This window comes from Streptopelia decaocto (genome assembly GCF_964273445.1).
Source record: "Streptopelia decaocto genome assembly, chromosome: 2".
Taxonomy (NCBI): Eukaryota; Metazoa; Chordata; class Aves; order Columbiformes; family Columbidae; genus Streptopelia; species Streptopelia decaocto.
Genome location: NC_138655.1, coordinates 87,240,962 through 87,261,133, shown reverse-complemented (window position 1 = coordinate 87,261,133; position 20,172 = coordinate 87,240,962). Strand labels below are relative to the sequence as shown.

Genomic DNA, 20,172 nt, shown 5'->3' with positions numbered 1-20,172 from the left:
TTTTTATCCCCCACCCTTTATGCCTGCTACAGCAGTCAAATTCTGCAAACAAATCTACTTCTCTGAGTCAGACAGTTGCCCACTGGTCATAATTGTGTAAAATATACCATGTGCTGGATCATAAAATCACATACGATAGCAAAGCACCCAGATGAAATCAGTAACTGCAGCTTCAGTCCTCACAAGAACATACTTTTCCCCTTTTCTGCAAGAGGACAGAGATGTCCAGAAAAGTCACAATATGCCAAAAATGTATCTTGTTTTCAAAGTCCTGTTTTAAAGCCAGGACAAAATACCCTTTTTGCCCTAGTTTAAAAACAAACGCTTTACTTTCCAAAGATGCTCCCAGCCATCCAACCCACTGATGTAGTTCAGCACATTACAGAAAGCCCAGCAGAGGGATGAAGAAGTCCCCACGAACGCATCAGTCCTTTGCACTACGAGTTGTTTAGACAGGCTACTAACGCGCATGTCTTCTTCAGGAAGACTAGAAATCCAAAGGTGCAGCTCTGCTGCCAAAATCCTGTCCCTTTGACTCTACAGAAGCTGTGACTCCAGAATGCCATCGCTAACGTTACAAAAGGTGCCACGCTGAAAGCCGCAGGCTTGGGCGGGTTGTCAGTTTTGACCATCCATGCTTCAAGGTAAGGGCACAAAAGGAAAGAAACTGCGTTATTGCCTGCAAGTTGCTAATGCCACAGGGACTGGGAAGATCTTCTGTTTGTCCTCCAAAGGGAAAGCCTCTGTGAAGTCCACATGCATATACTCCTATTCACGTGAGAAAAAGGGACACTTTAGTCCCTTGGTTTGTTCAGCCTGGAGGAGACTAAGAGACCTCATGGGGCTACAGCTTCCTCACAAGGGGAGGAGGAGGGGCAGGCACTGAGCTCTTCTCTCTGGTGACCAATGACAGAACACAAGGGAATGGCAGGAGGATGTGCCAGGGGAGGTTTAGGTTGGACATGAGGAAAAGGTTCTTCCCCCAGAGGGTGGTGGAGCACTGGAACAGGCTCCCCAGGGAGGTGACACACCCAGAGCCTGACTGTTCAAGAAGAGACTGGACAACGCCCTCAGACACACGGTGTGAACTGTGGGGTTGTCCTGTGCAGGGACAGGAGGTGGACTCCATGTCCCTTCCAAATCAGGACACTCTATGACTCTATGACAGCAGGGAGTGACAATTCTCAGGACTGGGCTGAACTTCAGCTCATGTGAAATGGTTCCCCTTGCACCCCTACTCTGAGCTCCGTTCTTCTCCCCAGAGTACCACACATACAGCAGAGGCACCTTATAATGAATAGAGACCACAGATGGCAGCAGCAAGACTGACTGCTTCACGAGCCATGGGTGCTATATGGAAGAGAACTGCACCCACCTCCCCTCCCCCCCCCCCTTTTTTTTTATGGTACAGATAATTTTCCAGCTTGCTCAGGAAACCCTAAACTTGTCATTGCTTGCCTAGGCCATTCTGGTGTCCTTGCTAGTTATGACCTTCAGCCTCAAGCAACATCTCAACAGAAAAGATAACACTTGCCAAGGACACCAAGGAAAATGAATCACTCAACAAAATTCAAAATGTACAAACAGTTCACCAAAGAACATCTAAGAGTTACCAGGCAATAAACCATAAACTTCTTGTTGTTTAAATACGTTATTTAATGAGTTTTCTTTAAGAAAGAAATATTTTGAAGCTCAAATTACAATAAAGTACAATCTTCTAGATCTACAGTAGGCAGTACTATAAACATTTACCAAACCAAGTATTTTCATGTTTGCTCCTCTGCTGTTTTTGTTATTACTTACGGAAAAGAAACTCAAAATCTCTTGTTAACAGCCATCCTGTCCTAACTTGGCTATTTCATCCTAGGACAGATCAGGACAAGCACGGTCCTCTCCCAAAATACAGACCAAATGTCAAGCAGGAGCAAGACACCATCATGATCACACACTAATTCAGCTTTTTAAAGAGTGACAATTAAAATGGAAAAGTTGCTTGCAGGCGATATTGAAAAATGGTGTTTCTCCTTCCCACAGGTATCACAAAAAATGCCCTTTTGCCACCAAAGTCAAACTGCCATTGAACTCATGTTCATTCAACACATTGGAGCAAATCTGAGTTTATGCAGGTAGCTTTGAGTTCACTTCTTCACCTTCTCTTTATATTTCCCCTCTTCTCCCTGCATCCAGTGTTTTCTTTCTCCCTTTTCTTAACCCGTATTATCCCTTCATCATTTCTATCTTCAGTCACTCAGTCCCAGTGGGACAGAGCCAGAGCACCACTCCTCTTCAGTCTTCTGGCATTGCCAATACTGTGGCGAAGGGCAAATCAATAGTGCTGAGTTAGTACCGAGAAAGAAAAAAAACAAAGAAACAAGTCAATTCCTCAGAGAGTTGTTCTGTATCTTTTAAAGGCCATTTTGTATGGCCTTTGAATTCTACTTCTGCAGTTAGTGTAAAAACATCATCGAGCCGAAAAGGTTTCAACACTTCTCGGTTTGAACTGAGCAGCCCGCTGCTGGAACCACAGCAAGCTACTGTTTGAAAGCTGCTGCTCAGCTATTAAGACATAAAAGTGGATGTCAGGTGTAAATTTCATATTTATTATAACAAAAATTATGACATGTTCATTTGTGCATTCGGCTTTAATATAACTCTCGGTATGTAAATGTTCTACAGCAAATGAGCTCTATACAATCATGCTGGTTGTGGCAGCAGTAAGGAACACAAACAAAACGTGTCTGTAAAAGTAAGGAAAGAGACTGGAGGAAAAAGTGGGTTTCTTTAAATGGTCTACACCATCTCAGCTCTAGCTAACTTGTCCACAGCCACTCAGTCCGTTATGCTCAATGACCATGGCCCAGAGTCGCTTAAGAAAAAAAGGTCAGTTTTTCAGGTTGTGTCCTTAATGCTAAGGCTACAAAACATGTAAGCATCACTATACAACACTGAGCTATTTACAGGAATTTCCCAATCAACTGTTCTCTCAGAGAAAATTAGTGGATCTCAGTGACTTAAGTCACCTGAAAGAGTAAAGCAACTCCTAGGAGTTAGTCTCCATATTCTACAAATGTCTATCATTTTCAAGACCAAAAAAAGCCTTTTCTCTCAAAGAAATACAGTATTACAATATTACTTAAATCATTTAGCACTGGCTACTGCCCTGCTTTTCAAACAAAACAAACAAGCCATTTTAAAAAATATTACATCATCATCTGTTTCTCAGCAATATATTAAACCTTTTTATTATTTTTTTGTTGTTGTTTTTTTTGTTTTTACACTTGATATGTTAAGGGAAGGTTAACTATTTTAAACTTTACCAGTCAAGCATCTCTAGAAGAAAAGTTGATGAATATTAAACCTAACAAACTGAAAAGCTGCAGTTATCTGTAGTGGCAGGATAAGGAAAAGGAAGTATATAAAGGAAAAGGATAAGGAAAACCCCTGCTGTGATGCGAGCCCACTGGGTCCCACACTCAAGTCTCCTTGTTCATTAGTTTATTTCTGAGCAGTGAACAGAGTGGGTCATAGTGGTGTATCGTAATAGTCTGCCAGGTGGTCCATCGGGTACTGCCGCTGCTGCTGTTGCTGCTGCTGCTGCTGTTGTTGTTCCTGGTGCTGCTTCATAATCTCCTTGACTTCTTCTTCAAGCTCTGGTGGGATAATGAACTGGTCGTCGGGATCCGGCTGTGCTGGAGCAGCAAAGTAGCCCCCTGTTTTTCGGAGTGGCGCATCTGCTGCGACTTCAATTAAGTTGTGGCTCCTCTCTTGTGGTGCCACAGAACCGTTGCCCCGCCGGCGCCCTATCGTGCCCGTGGCAGAATATTCGGCTTTCCTGGAAAGGCCAGCCTCATCTTCATTGGCACTGATGACGATACCTTCGTCACTGGCTTCCACCGGTGCTTGGAGAAGCTGCTTCTCCTTTGCTCGGCTGCAGTGGATGTCCACCTCCACCTCCACGCGGCTGCCGTTGGTGAACACCCCCTCGATCGGCTCCTCATCGTCGCTGTCGAGGCCATTGTCAGAGAAGGCGCTGGAGAAGGTGGCGCTGGAGAGCTGCCGCTGGAAAGAATTGGACAGGCAGACAGGGTGCAGCATGCAGCGCTGCTCCCCGGGGTAGGCCGGGCTGTTCTCATTCATGGCCACCTGGGGAGGCTCGTCGGAGGCTGTGGACCCCACCTCACTGCTCATTTCGGAGGTGGAGATCTCGCTGCTGATCTCCGAAGCCATGCCGCTGCTGGAAGACGGCATCCCAAGTGCATCTGTTGGCCTGTCCTTGATGACCACGTTGACAGACTGGGGGAAAATGCCCGGGCTGGGGGGTGGGACCCCATTAAGTTCACAGCAGCAGAAGCTGTCCTCAGTCACGTTGAGCTGAACCACAACAGCGCTGATACTGTCGTTGCAGCCGTAACTCTGGGCCAAAGTGCAAAGCTTCTTGGCGGCCGCCAGCGCATCAGGCACGTTTCTGACTGCCTCCACTGCTTCATCCATCGAGAGGCTGTCCCACAGCCCCTTGCTCCCCAGAATGAAGAATTCATCTTGTGGAGTTAAGGTGATGGACTGGACATGAGGACGCGGCACAACGCTTGGGTGAAGGAAGGTGTACCCCAAGATTCTTGTTGAATCCGTCACACCATTCACTTTGCCATCCTGAAATTAGAAAGGACAGAAAATTTGAAACAAAGCAGACAAGGATACACAGCACCTACACTTCCTTGCATTTTAGCAATGGCTGTTTTTGCAGTAGCCCTAACACTGCCATTTACAGACGAGAAAATGGAAAAGCAAAGTGACTTGTAAGGAGGTGAGAGAGCTGGGATTAGAGCACAGCAATGGCTGGTTTCCAACCCTGCGCTACAACTCCTACACCCAACTCATTTGTCATCAGCATCACCTATGCACAGACCAACAAAGGTGAAGTCTGCAACAAGGAGCCATCTATTCTGCTCCCGCAGCTGTGAGAGCCAACTGGACTAATGTTTTACCAGTGAGTCAGACTTATCCCTCCTCCACCCACGATATCTGGCTTTATACAGGGCAAAGCCACACACAGCTCCACTTGATACAGGGGCAGGTCATTCAGTTATGACTCTTCTCTTGCAGCTGTAACAATCATAGGTTTCATTTTGGCTCATCACTTCAGAAACAAAAGTTCATTTAGAAAAAAAATAGTTTAAATGAAGCATGCAAGTCAAATGCAGCAAAGAGCAAGTCTGCATTTCTCAGCCAGCTGAGTTGTAGTGCAATGTTTTCCATGCTCCAATTACTTACTACGTTTCCACTTAGATACGACATTCAAGGGGAGGAGGAGTAATATCTGAAGGGAAAACATCAGTAAAAATGTAAATCCCTGCACAGCCAAATCCCAGGATTCTGTCCTGGTTAGACTCCAAGGTGTCAGAATAAGCAGAGCAAGTGTTTGAAACAGCAAGCCTGGCTATCCGTCAACCTTCTGGGGCTAGCTGCACCTTGCCAATTGCTCGTTCAAGAAGAACAGCAAAGGTGAGGATTTACACTCATCTGGTCCAGCTGATGACTGTAGGTGTTATTATGAAGCAGAAAACCACAGAAAAGTGAAACAAGACTAAAAAAGCTTCCCCTCTAAAACCACTCAGAAGAAAAAAACCTTGTCGCTTGTTAACTTCCCCATTAGAAGGCTGACAGCAGTGATGAGCCATCAACGTGCATGAAATCAGTGAGTCATCTTAAGACCCAGTGCAGAAGTTTCCCTTTTCCTCTATGAAACAACAGAACAAGCATGCCTCCGTGATGCATGCTAGGTTGGAGTGACTCCCTTCCACTTGTCACGTTTGAGATCCCAGTTGTCACCTTTCCCTGGCAAGATCAATAGGCACATGACTTACTCCACACGCACACACCTTCTCCCCTGCACACACGCTGCTCGCAGGCACCCGGCAGTGAGTTTTCTGCCCTTTCCTCCACCATTAAGAGGATTCAATATTTATCTATTTCTGTGCATGCGTCATCCAAGGCAAAGCAAAACTGACAGCAGTGGCTTCAAGCTTCTAAGAAGGGAACAAATACTCCTCTCCTCTCTCATGGTTCAGCTGAGCACAGGATGGGTTTTTTTTTGGGTAAGTGCTCTCTTTGATAGCCACCTCTCAAAGGGCAGTTCTGGGAACGTAGCAGCTCAGACAGCAAAGTCAGCCTGCCAGAGCAAGGAGTCTCCTAAGGGAAGGACGGCACTGCTCCAGGTGCTCTGCCCTCTCATCATTGTCAATTGGAGAGGCTCTTCATGACAGCTCCAATGCAGCAATTCCTCTTTCCTTAAGGAGGAGGGTCTTGGCTTTCCTGTTTCAACACAACGTGCTCACAGTAGCTCACCCTCTGAAGCTAACCAAAAACCAGCCTGGCAATGGAAGGGAAAAGCAACTTGACTGCATGATAACTTGACTGTATGACATGAATCACCTTGAAATGAAAAGTGCAACTGTGGAACCCCTGGCACTAACACCACCTCTTAGAGGTTACTAATACTGACATGTAATTTCATGCATTGCTGTGCAAATACTCGCCAAGGAAGCTGCAAGTTGCAACAGTCCCTAACCGTTCTCTAACCTCTGTAATAATGGCCTTATGCTGCTTAATCCTCTTCAGCTCTTCTTCGCAACTCATCACGTAACACCGGGACAAAGGCAGAGGTTTCCCATTCCGGCAGAGGACGGTTTGGCACTTTCCCACGTTTGCTGAGGTTAGTGTGAAGCATCCACCAGGGTCCATGGGATCATGTTTTATATGGCAAAGGACAGCAGAGCCTCCAAGTTTCTGTCCAGCTGTTCCAAGTTTCCTGGAATTTAAACAAAACAACGATTGTTCTTTAATTGGAAAACAAGTGTTACGGGTACTACGGAGAAACAGCCGCTGTTCTGCAAGCACAAGCACTCAGGGCATTGACTCTACTGGATCGTTGGGTCAGAAACAAAAGTCTCCACTGAAGACTCTGACACTATGGCAGCACTGCAGAGAAATCACGTGCAACTCTCAGGCAGTGTCTTATGCACACATATGCACATACTCAAATCTCCTCAGTCTTAGACCAATAAAAAAAATATCTTTGCACTTTTAAGAGTTGCACAGTTGTCTCTCTTCCTCTGTATCTTAAAGAAGTTTGCTTTAATGTGAGATCAAGGCAAACAGAGAGGGTTAGAAAAGTACTGAGGACTATTAAGCAGGTAGAGCTAGAGCTTAAAAAGGTGGTTCATATTATGCATCTGGTTCTTTGGCTTCTGAATCTACAGAATTTTTTATTAAAATAGTAATTCTAACTGTAAAAACTCTACTTCTGTGCAAAACCAGAAGGCAGAAGTTCACTGTTCTGTGATGTTTTCAGAATAATGCTCTTGAAAGTATCAAATGATGACCAAAAAGGCAGAGTGGGTGCTAACTCCACTGTAAGAAGGCACTCTTTTCATTTACCCTGTCAGTAACTAACCTGTTCAATAGGTTCTTAGAAATATTTAAGCCTGTTGTTTTAGCAGGGGTCATAGTGGAGGGAAAAAAAAAAAAAATCTATGGAAAAACATTCATTTCAATACCAGACTGCGAAAAATCATCCCTCCTTCCCAATATCTTGTTTATCAGGGCCTTGTCCTATAATAATTAGGAATTACAGTAATTAGAAAGCTAATTATAGAGGTTACCAAAATTTATAGTAAGGCTAGGTATAGCTGCCAAGAACTTCTGATTCAAAATCCTGGGGAGAGAATGCACCAATAAGTTTGTAACCAGGGTTCAATGTACTTTTTATTTTTAACAATATACTTCAGAACTGTTGTATATCATCTGTAATAATCCCCAATGAATGGTTAAATGCAACTGGGATGAATACTATTTCTGGTTCTCCAAAGAAGCGATCAGCTTATTTTGACTTGAGACCAAAAAATAGTAAAAAAAAAAGAAAACAAACAAGCAGCTTTTTGCAGGAATGCCGCATTCCTGTGAAATTGCATTAGTAGAAAACAAAACCATTTAATAAGCACTTTCAATACTAAAATTCCTTACTATTTTGAATATTTTAAGTATATGGCAACCACCTTCTCAGCTACCGGCCTGAGGCACTGTTATAAGCAATTATGGGAAGGAAGCATTTTCTCTCTTGCATTTGTAGGGTTCAATACCGTCCTGCTGCTTCTGTATCCTTCCCAATACCAGAACCTGAGTGTTTTTCCTTTCCAAAGGATACTTTTAACTTGATCCATTCCCTCAGTCTCTAAGCTGCTTATTTGCTTTCTCTTTTGTTTCCCTGACCTCTTCATTCTCCTTTGCTCAGTTCCCTTTGTACTCCTCCTTTGTGCCATGTCTCTCCAGGCACAGTTTCTTCTTCTGTCAAGAACAGCACGCATGCAGGTTTCCAAACCACTACACAGAGCTACTATTACACTCACAGCTATCGTGTCACAATCTCTTTGGATGGGTCCTGCTCAAATAATATTCAAAGGCCAAAGGGATGACAGGAAATAGAAGTTTCTAAGGAGCCAGACTACATATTTTAAATATTTGTGTAGCCTTAAGTAACCTGAATTGGTACAGAGAAACAGAAAAGATCAGCCCAGACTTTGCAGCCAGTATTAGTAAGGAAGTTTAAAAGATGATCAACAGATTCATACCACTGATTTGCTTACAGCCAATTATGAATTTTAAGACTTAAGATACCAGATATGAGTAAGCCTCCACCCACCACTTGGTCATGAGCATTTAGTAAGTCTGCAGGTGGGGTGTTTCTTTTTCATTTGGGTATGGAAGTGTTGGGGTTTTTCTCCCCACACTTGAAAGGAACAGAGGGCAATATTCTCTAAACAAGCAATAAAAGAAAACATCATAGCCAAATACCAAGGCTTTCTCCCCTCTCACATTTTTTTGAAGAAGGAAAAGAGCAGACGTCTGACCTGAAAGTGAACAACTGCCCAATGAGTATACACAAGGTAACAAAGGCTTCAGATCCATGACACACCTCTGCATTACGATGAAAGTGTTGATCATGTATTCCTCCTCATTTTTTGTCTTCTGCAGTTCTTCTGCTAAGATGTCGCTCATTGTGCACTGCAACAGATACGGCACTTCCACATTGCGGTCACCATCAAAAACACCATAAAGTGCCTCCCGGTTGTCACAGAAGTTGTTGGCTGAGAGTGCTGCCACACACAGCCTAGGGAAAAAACAAAGCAGGAGAACATCAAGGTTGTTACCCACTACTGGTTTCTCAGCTTGTCATTCTGACCAGAGAGATGCAGCCTGGCCTGAGAGCTATTTCTAACCTTTTCTGTTCACAAACATTTCAGGACTGCTTTCTGAGCTATGGAGAAGAGTCAGGCTCACCAAAAGCTCCAAGTTGTGGAAAGAACTATACTGGAAGATTCTCCCTCCTTTTCAGCATGTCAACACGTGCCTTATTTGTAGAAATAGGGGGAAAAGTATCTCTGAAAAAACATCAGTTTAAACTGCATTTGCTCCTCCAAAAGCCACCCTTGTGATTTAACATGCAGATGACCAGGCTGTGTGTTAAATCAGTTAACAGTAAGGAAAGGCTTGCTGGCACTTGCTACGGAAACCTAGGTAGCAGAAGATTTCTAAAAAGGTATTTAAGGAACAAAGAAAGATTCATCACATTGCCAGCAACACAGAGACTAGCAGACTATTGGTACACTATTTGTCAAGTGCTGCCTTAGTCACACCAGCTCTGCACACTATGAATATTCAGAGTTTTGGCCATTCTGCCTCTTCCTTTAGTACCTCTGATTTGCTTGGTAAACATCCTTTGGTTGAAGATAAAGCAGCTTTGCAAAGAGGAAAATGCTTTTAAGCACTCAGATCTTTTGCAAGTACTGGAGTCTTGCATAGACAAAATGTGTCGGTTACACTTGTATCTTAGCAACTTCCCTAACAAAGACCAAAGTTGAGAGCCAGGCAGCGGACTGGTATACAAATACAGAGTCATGGCATGGCCTCTGCCTTTGTGAGGCCCAAAACGTCCCCAAAACTTTCACTGAAAGGACTTCTTTGTATCAGCATAGAGGTGCTCTGCTGCTGGGATGCTCGTATAACAAAAACCGCGCCAGGTCATACTTGTTCTTCACGCCCGATGCTTCTGTGTAACCGTGACTCCACACCGCCGGCGCTCCCGAAGCATCGCTGGACGAGGTCTGGTCGATCTTGAAGCAACGGATATTGCTGCAAGGAGAACGGAAATGGGAAGATGTGGCGGATTGAAATCCTGACATGATTCAGCTTAAAATGTATGGACAGCCACTTTTTTCCCTGCTCCCAGTTCTCAGTAATAACAGAATAAAATGGAGGACATCCAAAATGGTAACTTACATGTGTCTATACACAAAGAATAAAAAAGCAGTAAATAACTGAGCCTCTATGAGGGTGTCAGCTGCACTGTTTTGCTCAGCCAGCTTTTCTTTTCCTGCCCTCACCCCTAAGCTATTTGTTTCAACCTGGCCCAGTAGGGATACAAGGTAAATCTGTCCCTAGTTTGATGAAAGCCAGTACAGGAGAGTGATTTTTTTTATCTTATACATCTCTCCTACTCATTTCAACAACAAGCCTCTGGGCTCTTTTCATTGTACTCAAATGAAGCCTCTTGTATGACCCATATCACCTCCTAAATGAAAAAACAAACAACCAGTCTTCAGGAACAGCAACATGTATTAACAGCTTTCCATGAAAATACCCACAAACAGAAATCCATTCCCTCCTCATCCTGCAAGTGCCAGCCTGTGGTCCTGCAAATGAGTGTGGCCCTTCTGCCTCTCCAGTTGTACAGTCCAATTTTTACTGACGCCCTTGATCCTCAACCCTCCAATTTACTACCAACATAGACTTTAGTCTGAACTTCAAATATCTCACGCAGCATAGTGAAGACTTAAAAAGGGCCCAGCCCTCTCTGTTTATACTCTTCAGAGCCCTGCTTTGCTGGGGAGAGATGACCTCCCCACAGCTCTCTTCCAAAGGCAGGAAAGTGAGCTCCCCACATGCTGCAGACACTTCAAAGGCACACGAACCTTTCATGAACCAAATGAATCATAAAAGGATACAAGCAGAAAGGTCTAACTGTTCACTCTGAGCATTCATTTTTCTCTATCCAAACCCCCACCTGACCTGAACACACAGAAAAGTCTTTTCAGCGTTGCACAGCCTTCCTTAAATAACCCCAAGTACTGTCACATCCAGTTCTATTTATTTTTACGCTAATAGTCAGGATGTACACCAGTGAGGGCAGATAAAAAGCAAACAAATTACATAAATAATGTTAGAACCACCGCTGTTTTAAGCCCTTGGTTTTGCAGCCTTCTGTGTGGCAAACAGGAGGCAAACATTTTGCCATGAGTGTTAAGAGAAGATTATCTGACCCCAAATCAAACTGGAAACCTGGATTTCTTCTAAAGTAGCAGGCATTTTAATTCTGTCTCCACTTGCAAACCACTACACACATGAGCAAACACACTTTCTTCACAGCTTGCTCATACAAGGCACTTATTTCCCAGGACAGAGGAGCCTGGATCAAAAGGGTTTTTCTGTTTCTTTTTTAACCGGGTTGACTGACCCTTGGTTCCTGGGCAAGTCAAGGACCCAGAGTTGTCTCAGGGCTTCCCAGCAGTGAAGAAAGCCACCTCAGTGCGCTGCTTTCAGCTTCCTCAGTGGCACCACTACAAACAGACCATGGGCCCAGAAAGGAATGATATCCAGCAGCACATCCTATGCAGGGAAGATGGGCTAAGGCTTCCAGTCAGCATGCTTTGTTTCCCCTCTAATTTAAAATGACTGTTACAACTGACCTAGATGCGCTTCCCTAAAAAATCAAAGGAGCACCATCCTTTTTTTCATTGTAATTGCTACTGAAAATTCTTACATCCAATGGAACACTTGGCAACATCCTCCCAAGCATGCAAGCCTCCTTTAAGATCTCCATACATATTAAAAAAGCAAGCATGCATGACAGGACTCTTCTCACCAGTACTAAGAATACATATTAACCTACTACCTGCTTCAATCCTGCCAGGACACAGATGGAGAGCTGCCTTTCACATGCAGAAGGAAGATATAAAAAATACCAAGTGCACAAGTATTTTTGCACTTGCCACAAAAAAAACCCACAAACAAGTGAAAGGAGCACCTCCTCCCTCACAGTCAATTATAGCAATATACTGTAGAAGTCAGTGTAGTGTATCAGTACAGGCACCAAGAAGCCTCTCAGTGGGCCTGGAACACCCAACTGTGGCTAATGGATATTAGGGAAGAGAAAAGGCCTGAGGTCTTAAGAATAACTGATTAAAAACCAAAACAAACAAACAAACAAAACCAAAACAAACAAAACCAAAACAAACAAAATACACATAACAAGATGAAAAAAGTTTTCTGTGAATTAAAGACACTGCACATGACAGTGAAAGTATCGTGTGTAACTGGGCCACATTACTTACTCTTCTACTACTTAGGACTTAAATTGGTACAATACTGCTATAGGGCATAATTCCTGAATACTGAAGTGGCAAGAGACTGGCTTGCCCATCTTGTTTGCTGGGTTATACACAAGAAAAGTTTATATTTCACTTTCAGTTTTGACACTGTTCAATTAGCTTTGTCATATCTATATCTATCTATCTATCTATATATGTATATATAATTTTTTTTTTTTACCCTATCAACCAGAGCAACATTACACACTGCTTCTTCAGGAAGGTTTCCTGTATACAATGAAGCCACCCTTAAAATAGAGGAACGCCCCTGTTTTTCACTGTCTGCTGCAGAGCATGGACTCTTGATTTTATCTGTGAAAACTCATCATTATTCAAATTTCCATTTAAATTTTATAAACTCCACTGATGGAATTTAAAAGCAAACTCACACCGTAAGTTTCTCTTGCTTGCACAACAGAGGAGGTTTACTACTCCAGTGTCTGATCTCAACAATTTAAAAGCAAACAACACTAAACAACCACTCAACACTCAAAAAGTAAATTAACCCTTCTTGGAATCATTCAATATTTAAGGATCAAACAGACGTAGAAGGAAATCTGGAGCTGATGCAGTTCCCTTCAGGACATAAAAGCTCAAGGCAGCATCACTGTCCACAGATGATCTGGTTTAGTACCAGTTTCCCAACCAACGCGCTGCAGGAGGCACAAGACAATTGGCGAATTTTGGTTACGGAGTACACTTAAGTCCGTAAACAAACAGGTAGACAGGAAGGAAAGAGAGAGTCTCAAAGCATGGGAAGCAGCTTTGCTGCAAGCAGAGTGGGAGATGTGAGTCTTCAGGAGAGGTTAAAATATGATTAAAAAAATAAATCTATATTATGTAGGACAAAAGCAATGAGGTATGAAGGTTAACAAGAAATGGTATGTGAAGAGGTAAAAAGCAGCACAACAGCAAAGACAGACCCAAGCAGATGAATGTAAGCAAAAAAATGCACTGACTGGCATCCCAACGGTGGAATAAAATAGGTATTTTGTTTTACTCTAATGTCAGAAGTAAAATGGACATCAAACTGGCCCAACAGTGGCTATACCAGACCACTAGTCCCCTTCAGGAGTTACAGCTGAAAGAAATTGCACTGAAGTGGGTAAAGTCATCCCCTTTAAAGAAGCATCAATTTCTGACATATCCATAAAATCTGTCACTTTCTGATCCACTGCTAACAAGGAGCCACACTCCTTAAAAGAGATTTACACTTCCATGTATTGTGGTGTTGTCATAGCCTGGTGACAGGAGTCGTTCTGCCCGTTCCCCACTTGCTGTGTAAGGTAACTTACTTCAGCAGCTCCAGGGTTTTGTGATCCAAGGCTAATCTGGGATTTCCAGTCAGGTCCAGCTCTTGCAGTTTTGGAGGCAGGTTTTCAGGCAATGTGATTTCACTCAGTTCATTGCAGCTTAGGTCCACGCACTGCAAAAGGAAAGCAGCCAAATAAGCAAGAGAATTCAGTTGTCATCCAGACCATACAAGTTTTGATTAAATATATCAGTGCATGCTTCACGGACAATAAAAGCTGCGGCTGAGACCTACGACCATTCATTTAAGTGGTTCTTACAAAAGACATTCATATGGCGTTTAGCCATCTTACCAGATGTCTGGGACACCTAGAAATATGTTCCTTCCATTTCCATCTCTTGCCAGGTGTCATATTGTTATAAAACTAGTAATGTTTGTCTGCTCTTCACAGAGACAAAGACAGTCAGTGTACTTTTAAGTATCTAAGTGTTACCAATGAAAACAGCTGCCAGTCTTTTAATAGACAAAAGAAACAGAGATACAGTTGGGGTGTCTAAGCCACTGGCCACAGCAGTCCCTCCTTCGAAGGCAGTTTAAACCAGCACGAATATGACCACACTTTCAGGAATTCAGAATATACCGAGGGATATTAAAATAAGCAGGGTTATGAATGCATGTGCAAGGGAGGAGTAGCAGGGGAAAGGAAAAAATATTGGAGCAGTTTTAAACATGGTTTTAATTTGTGTCATCTTAGATGGACTCATTTAAATATGAAGTCAATTAAATGAGTGAAAAAATTAAAGCTTAAATGTTTCAGAAAAAATATGATGCAAAACAGCAGAGAAACTTGCTGGCTATCCACCAGCTAAGCACAAATTAGCTACAACAAGTGCACTAGAATGACAAAATCCACAAACAAATATAATTTAAAGCTGCATATCCAGATGAAAGTCAATATACAGACAAAAAGATAGCATTTTAGAGCAAAACCAACTCTTCAAACCCTACTACAGTACCACCAGTGTAGCATGCATCAAAAATCGCAAAAAAAACTATTGGTAGGACATAGAGGGCTGGTATTTAACAGAGGATAGAAGAACTATTCACATCTTTCAGAAAGACAACTTTCTACTTTCAACCTGCAGAAAGACTTTGAAAACTTAATAAAACAGAAAGTTGAAAGGGGCAGGAGGAGGCTCTTCCTAGCTGCACGTTTTGACCATTATGTAATTTCCATTGACATAAGTGAGACACTTTCATTTTTGTAGGTATATTCAAAGAAATTGGGTCCTGAGCTAGAAAAAGGCATAAGATAACCTAGTAAAATCTGGAAAAGAAAAATCTCCTAACACTTTATTAAAGACATGCAATGGAAATAATGAATTTCCAACCCGAATCTTGAGGTTGTCTAATATGGAGGCCTCATTATCTAGTAAGAACAAACCGCTGATGTTATCTAAGCCTGATAAGGAAATCAGTGTTTAAATCTGTCACGCAAACAAAATAGTAGACGGCTTAATGGAACAGTTATTCCAGTGAGATTTTTCCCTCTGCGCAATTCCTTGCTGCTTCCAGAGAGCCAGTAATTACTTTGCAGATTAAAGAAGCTGCCAGCAGCCCTTGCTGTGTTCAACACCTCAAGGCCATTACAAATTTGATGGAAGAACATGCTGGAATAAGAAGTACAAAAATCAGTATTTCATTGTTCTCATTAAATGCCCAACACATCAGAGGTAGCAACACTCTACAGCAGATCCCATGGTACCTGGGCACTAGAAAAGGCAGCTTACTTATCAGGTTAGGATTTCTTAGATTTTATTTGTACTATTTGAAGAACAGGCTAAGAGGGACTTTCTGCACATCTATGTTAAATGTAGTCCTTATTCTACTCCCCAGGGAAGTAGGAAAGGAGTAGGAAAGCATATATTTCCTAACTGATCACAGTTTCCTCATGTGTTATTTCAATGCAAGCTGGTTTAGCCCCACCCATGCAGGACCAGAAGAAGAACAACTACAACTACGCACAGGATTTTGCACTGGACCGGCCAGCTGGAAGACAGGGTTTAATATCCAACATTTCCTTACACTGCATTTTCAGCTTTGTAACACGGACCTATTTAACTGTGAGAAAGCTACCAAAGATGGAGAGTTTCATCTTTAAGATGCTACTGCTACTAGATCTTCTCTTATTTAGGATGTCAAGGTAACAGTCCTGTGAAAGATAAGCTTGACCAAAAACTCCAACAAGAAACCTCTGTATCACCCTCCCCACAGCAGCCCAGCAAGACAACCACAAAAGAGAAGTAACTTGTCAGTCAACAAAAACTGGATGATAAAATAAAGCCAAATCCCAGGCGGGAAAGGCAAGCCTGGGTTGCTGAGCTCTGCTCAAACAGCAAGGCGTACTCAACTGTTTGACTGTGAAAAACCACCAGGACACTGGATAACAAAAAGGTGCCCTTTTTATTTTGTAAGGCAAGGAAACTGAAGTCAAACAGCAGCTGTGAAGAAGTGTCTGCTGGGCCACTGACTCAGGTGCATGTGCTTCCAGCTGCTTGGCCATTCACAGGAGATATTTCAGTGTGGCCAGACAAACCTAGCTCTGACAGTATAAATAACTGTCATAAAATACAATTTAAAAAAACCCTAAAAAATATATTGTATAAGATACCTCAGAGACATCCACTGGGCTCTTTAACACAGAGGACAGTACATAACTTTGGTAGCTTTGACTACAGTGTGCTAAAAAGGCTTAGAGACAATTGTATCACTAAAATGACCTTGGTTTTGGAAATCCTGGAGTCACTGCAAATGTAAAAGCATCATCATTTATAGTAGCTTTACTTCTGAAATTAATTCAGACAACATAGTAAGTGCTGCTACTACCCGTTCCAGTATCAGTGACTCCAAAACCATAACCTGTCAGCCTCTCAGGCTAATTCAATACCAAAGCAAAACCAGCCAACCTAGAGAAATCACCAAGAGGCCAGGAGAACCCCTATGCCCAACAAGAGACTTTCCCATCTGGCAACTATATGAACTCATCTCACCTAAGCCAAACCCAGGCTTGAGCACTGACCAGGGACTGTTCTTCCACACAGGTGCAGTCGTAGAGGACTGTGCCCTCTTATGTGAAGTCACACACACTACCCCTGCAGTCCCAAACCATTTAGTGACATCCAGGCCTCTTTCTTCTACCAAAGAGAACTAACCATACAGAACCAGCAGGAAGAAACTGCTACAGTATTTCTGTTAAGCATTGTGGCAAAGTAGCACTTTAAACACTGATGCTTTTATAAAACATTCAGCTTTCCCAAAACACACAAACAAAATGAAAAAGTTAATTGTTTTATATCAACGTGTTTACAATATCTATTTTTTTTTTGTTAACACCACCTTCATACTTTTAAAGAAATGTTTACTGCACAGAGCCTTGCTTTCCCACCCCAATTCTTCCTCTAAGAAAAAAAGGCTTTGCTCTGATTGATTCTAAATGGCCCTCTGCTTCCTCTGGCCATTGTTCCAAAGAGGGAGGAGTATTCAAAACCCCACAAGTTTGTTTGAGATTTCCTGGCTAAAACCACAAAGCTCATCTTTACATGCACTCGCTGTCCAACAGAATTATTGCTCCTGCTGGTCTTCCTGACCCCAGACGCTGAGGCACACAGGGCAGTCTGGGAACTCAGCCTTTCGACTTTACAGAGCGACCACAGGACGCTTAAGTTGTTGTGAGCCTGTGAATAGGTAATCGGTTCTCAGCCTCGGAGAATTCTCTGCTGTATCACAAGATTTGCATGCTGTGAATTAACCGTCTCCCAGCTCTGGCCAGCAGAAACAGCACAAAGTGCGATATATTCTGCATTATAGACAGGTTGGAAGCAGGAGATTGACTCACAGAAGGTGACCAGTAGTGTTCTTCAGCGTGGTCAAGCAAGGAATGCGTCCCACAAAAAAAAGTGTCAGGAAAAGTACAGAATTACATCTGGAAACATGTACAAGAGACGGATTAAGCATTCCTCCGGTCGTGCAAAATATGACTGCAATTAGGAAAATTAAAGTAGCTTGCTTAAATACCCAAATCCTACACTCCTGGAATTTCTCTCTGTCCCCAAGGCCTATCCTGTTTTGCAGCTTTAGCGGTTTTACATGTGCTCTAAACAAAGTCCATTCCTACACAATCAACCAACTGCCGAGGCAGCAAGAGTTAATTACGCATAGCTCTTGCCAAATGTTTAAGTTGTATTGTAACAGACTGTCACAGGAAGACAATTAAGACTTATTTGGCAGAGAAGATAGGATGTGGTGAAGGTGAGCGTAAAATCAGATTTTGAGGCAGCTCTTCCATTCCGCTCTGAGACAGCACAGAGGCGAATATTTTGCATATGACCTCAGAGGAGAAAGCAGCTGTCAGATATCTGCAATTTCTAAGAATATACTATCCTGTAGCAATGAGAGACCTGAGGCAAGAACAGAATTGGTAAAGTTGCATTATACTTGCTTCTTCCAAAGCACATTTGTTCCTTACCTTTATTTCAGAAAGCTGCATGACTTCTGGGAAGACTTCAATGCAGTTGGAGTGAGCAATTACAGTATGCATACGTCTGCAATTCATGATGGTTGTTGGAATGGCTTTCAGTTTGTTCCCACTAATATCAATTTCCTCCAACTCTTCCAGCTTGGCCATTTTGCTATAAAAACAAGAGTTTGAGAATTTTTCTTTTAATAGACACACATATTTGATACTGAAGTGGTGGTAAGAGCAGTGGTTTTCATTATTTTAAGAAAATAAAATTGCAGACTTTGGTACTTGTTCACAGCAGTGCCTGTCACCTCTCCTCACATCAGACACTAACACAGTTGTGGAACAAAATGTGTGCTTCTTCTGTCAATGTTTTGTTAATGCTGCTTTTCAAGTGACTTGTTTTTCTTGCATTCCCCCTACTCACCAGCTCACTTACACTCTTTTTCCTTCTTCCTTCCTCTTTCTTTCAACTCTAGCTTCTCACTTTGCCCCGTTTTCCCCTCTACCTTCTGGCATCCCATTCAGCCCTTCCCTCTAATTCATTCCCCTCCCCCTCGCTGTTGAAGCCCAGCTGCCCAGAACACCACGCAAGGACAGGGATCTCTCTCCCTTTACTTATTGGCATCTCTTTCTCAAGGTTGTACCCCACCATCAGCTTTACAGCACATCGCACTTCAAAGATTTCTGATTAAAACAGAGTGAACTGAAAGTAGAGAAATTGCTGCCAAGGTACAATCTCCTTCTGGAGTGAGAGGATTTTTACCTAGTGACATTAGTCTGCATGCAGAGGACATTTCCAGACTGCTATGCTCACCAATCTCCTGTAAGCAGAAACCCACCAGGTGTGAACAAAGTGACCAAGCCAGGGAAAACAGAAGACCTCCTTGCTTGACTTCAAAAGCACACTGTAGTCGTGCTGCATTAGTCCAGTCAAAAAGAATTTCAAGCGCCAGGAAAACACACCAACTAACACGTAGCACTCACTTGTCTGTGTAGCGCAAGAGAGGGCAGTGATGTGCAAGAGGGCACAGCAGGTGAGTCCACCCACCGCAGTACCACCACATTCAAAATACAGCCTGTGCCACCGCATTTCTGTGCAATTTAGTACTCGCTGTGAAAGCGTTTCATGCCCACCCACCGCTGGGCCAGAGGCACTGAAACCAGCTACTCACCTCGCAGGGAAGCTCTGTAGGCGATTGTAAGCCATGTGCAAGATTTTCAGGTGTGGATGGCCTGTTAACAAGGGTACGCATTTATCTGTGAGGTTGTTATTGGTCAGATACAACTCCTGCAAGATGCTATGGGTTTCTTCAGAAAGAGTGGCTGGAGGAAGCGTTTCCAGTTTGTTGGCAGAGGCATTCAGAAACCTCAGGCTGCAAAGAGAAGTTGCATAAGGGAGTTCAGCGAAACATCCTGTAGGTTTTGTCTAGAAGTATAAATAAAACCTCTATTTTTAAGAGTTAAGATAGCAAAGGTCAAAAGCAACAAGTTCACAACAACGGACAGAAAGACCAAAAGTCTAGCATTATAAGAACAACACTTCTGATCACGTTTTTAAATGAACGCATTTGTATGAACAAAACATGAGCAAAACGAGCATATCAAAATGCCTCTATCTCAAGACCTCAGTACCTCCAACATTACTACAGATGAACCTACAGATAAAAGCAGTAACAAACCACATCATCTCCATATTCATTCCACATAAAAATGAATTCTGAATTCATCATCAATGAACCATGAGAGTACAGCCACCCTTCAAGTGACTAAAAGAAGTCACTGCTTAAAAAGACAGCCATTTTTTCAGTATTTTAAATACTGGCTAGTGTGCAGACAATACTTTATTTGAATCCGTAGGCTTGAAAGCAACTACAAAATATGAAAAAGTACTCTTTGAATATTTGGATAACTAAAGA

General features: G+C 42.7%; 1 protein-coding gene across 1 annotated transcript in view; it reads right to left on the bottom strand.

The window, feature by feature from the left end:
- Positions 1-1,632: 1,632 nt before the first annotated feature.
- The window catches only part of PHLPP1 (PH domain and leucine rich repeat protein phosphatase 1), a 144,516-nt gene continuing 125,976 nt past the window's right edge, over positions 1,633-20,172 (bottom strand). The window contains exons 11-17 of the mRNA XM_082044160.1: positions 19,429-19,629; positions 18,260-18,422; positions 13,778-13,908; positions 10,084-10,188; positions 8,972-9,166; positions 6,580-6,808; positions 1,633-4,650 (exon numbers count right to left, since the gene is read on the bottom strand). Coding sequence (XP_081900286.1) covers positions 3,523-4,650; positions 6,580-6,808; positions 8,972-9,166; positions 10,084-10,188; positions 13,778-13,908; positions 18,260-18,422; positions 19,429-19,629 — 2,152 coding nt within the window. The 3' untranslated portion in view covers positions 1,633-3,522. The remainder of the gene's footprint in view (positions 4,651-6,579; positions 6,809-8,971; positions 9,167-10,083; positions 10,189-13,777; positions 13,909-18,259; positions 18,423-19,428; positions 19,630-20,172) is intronic.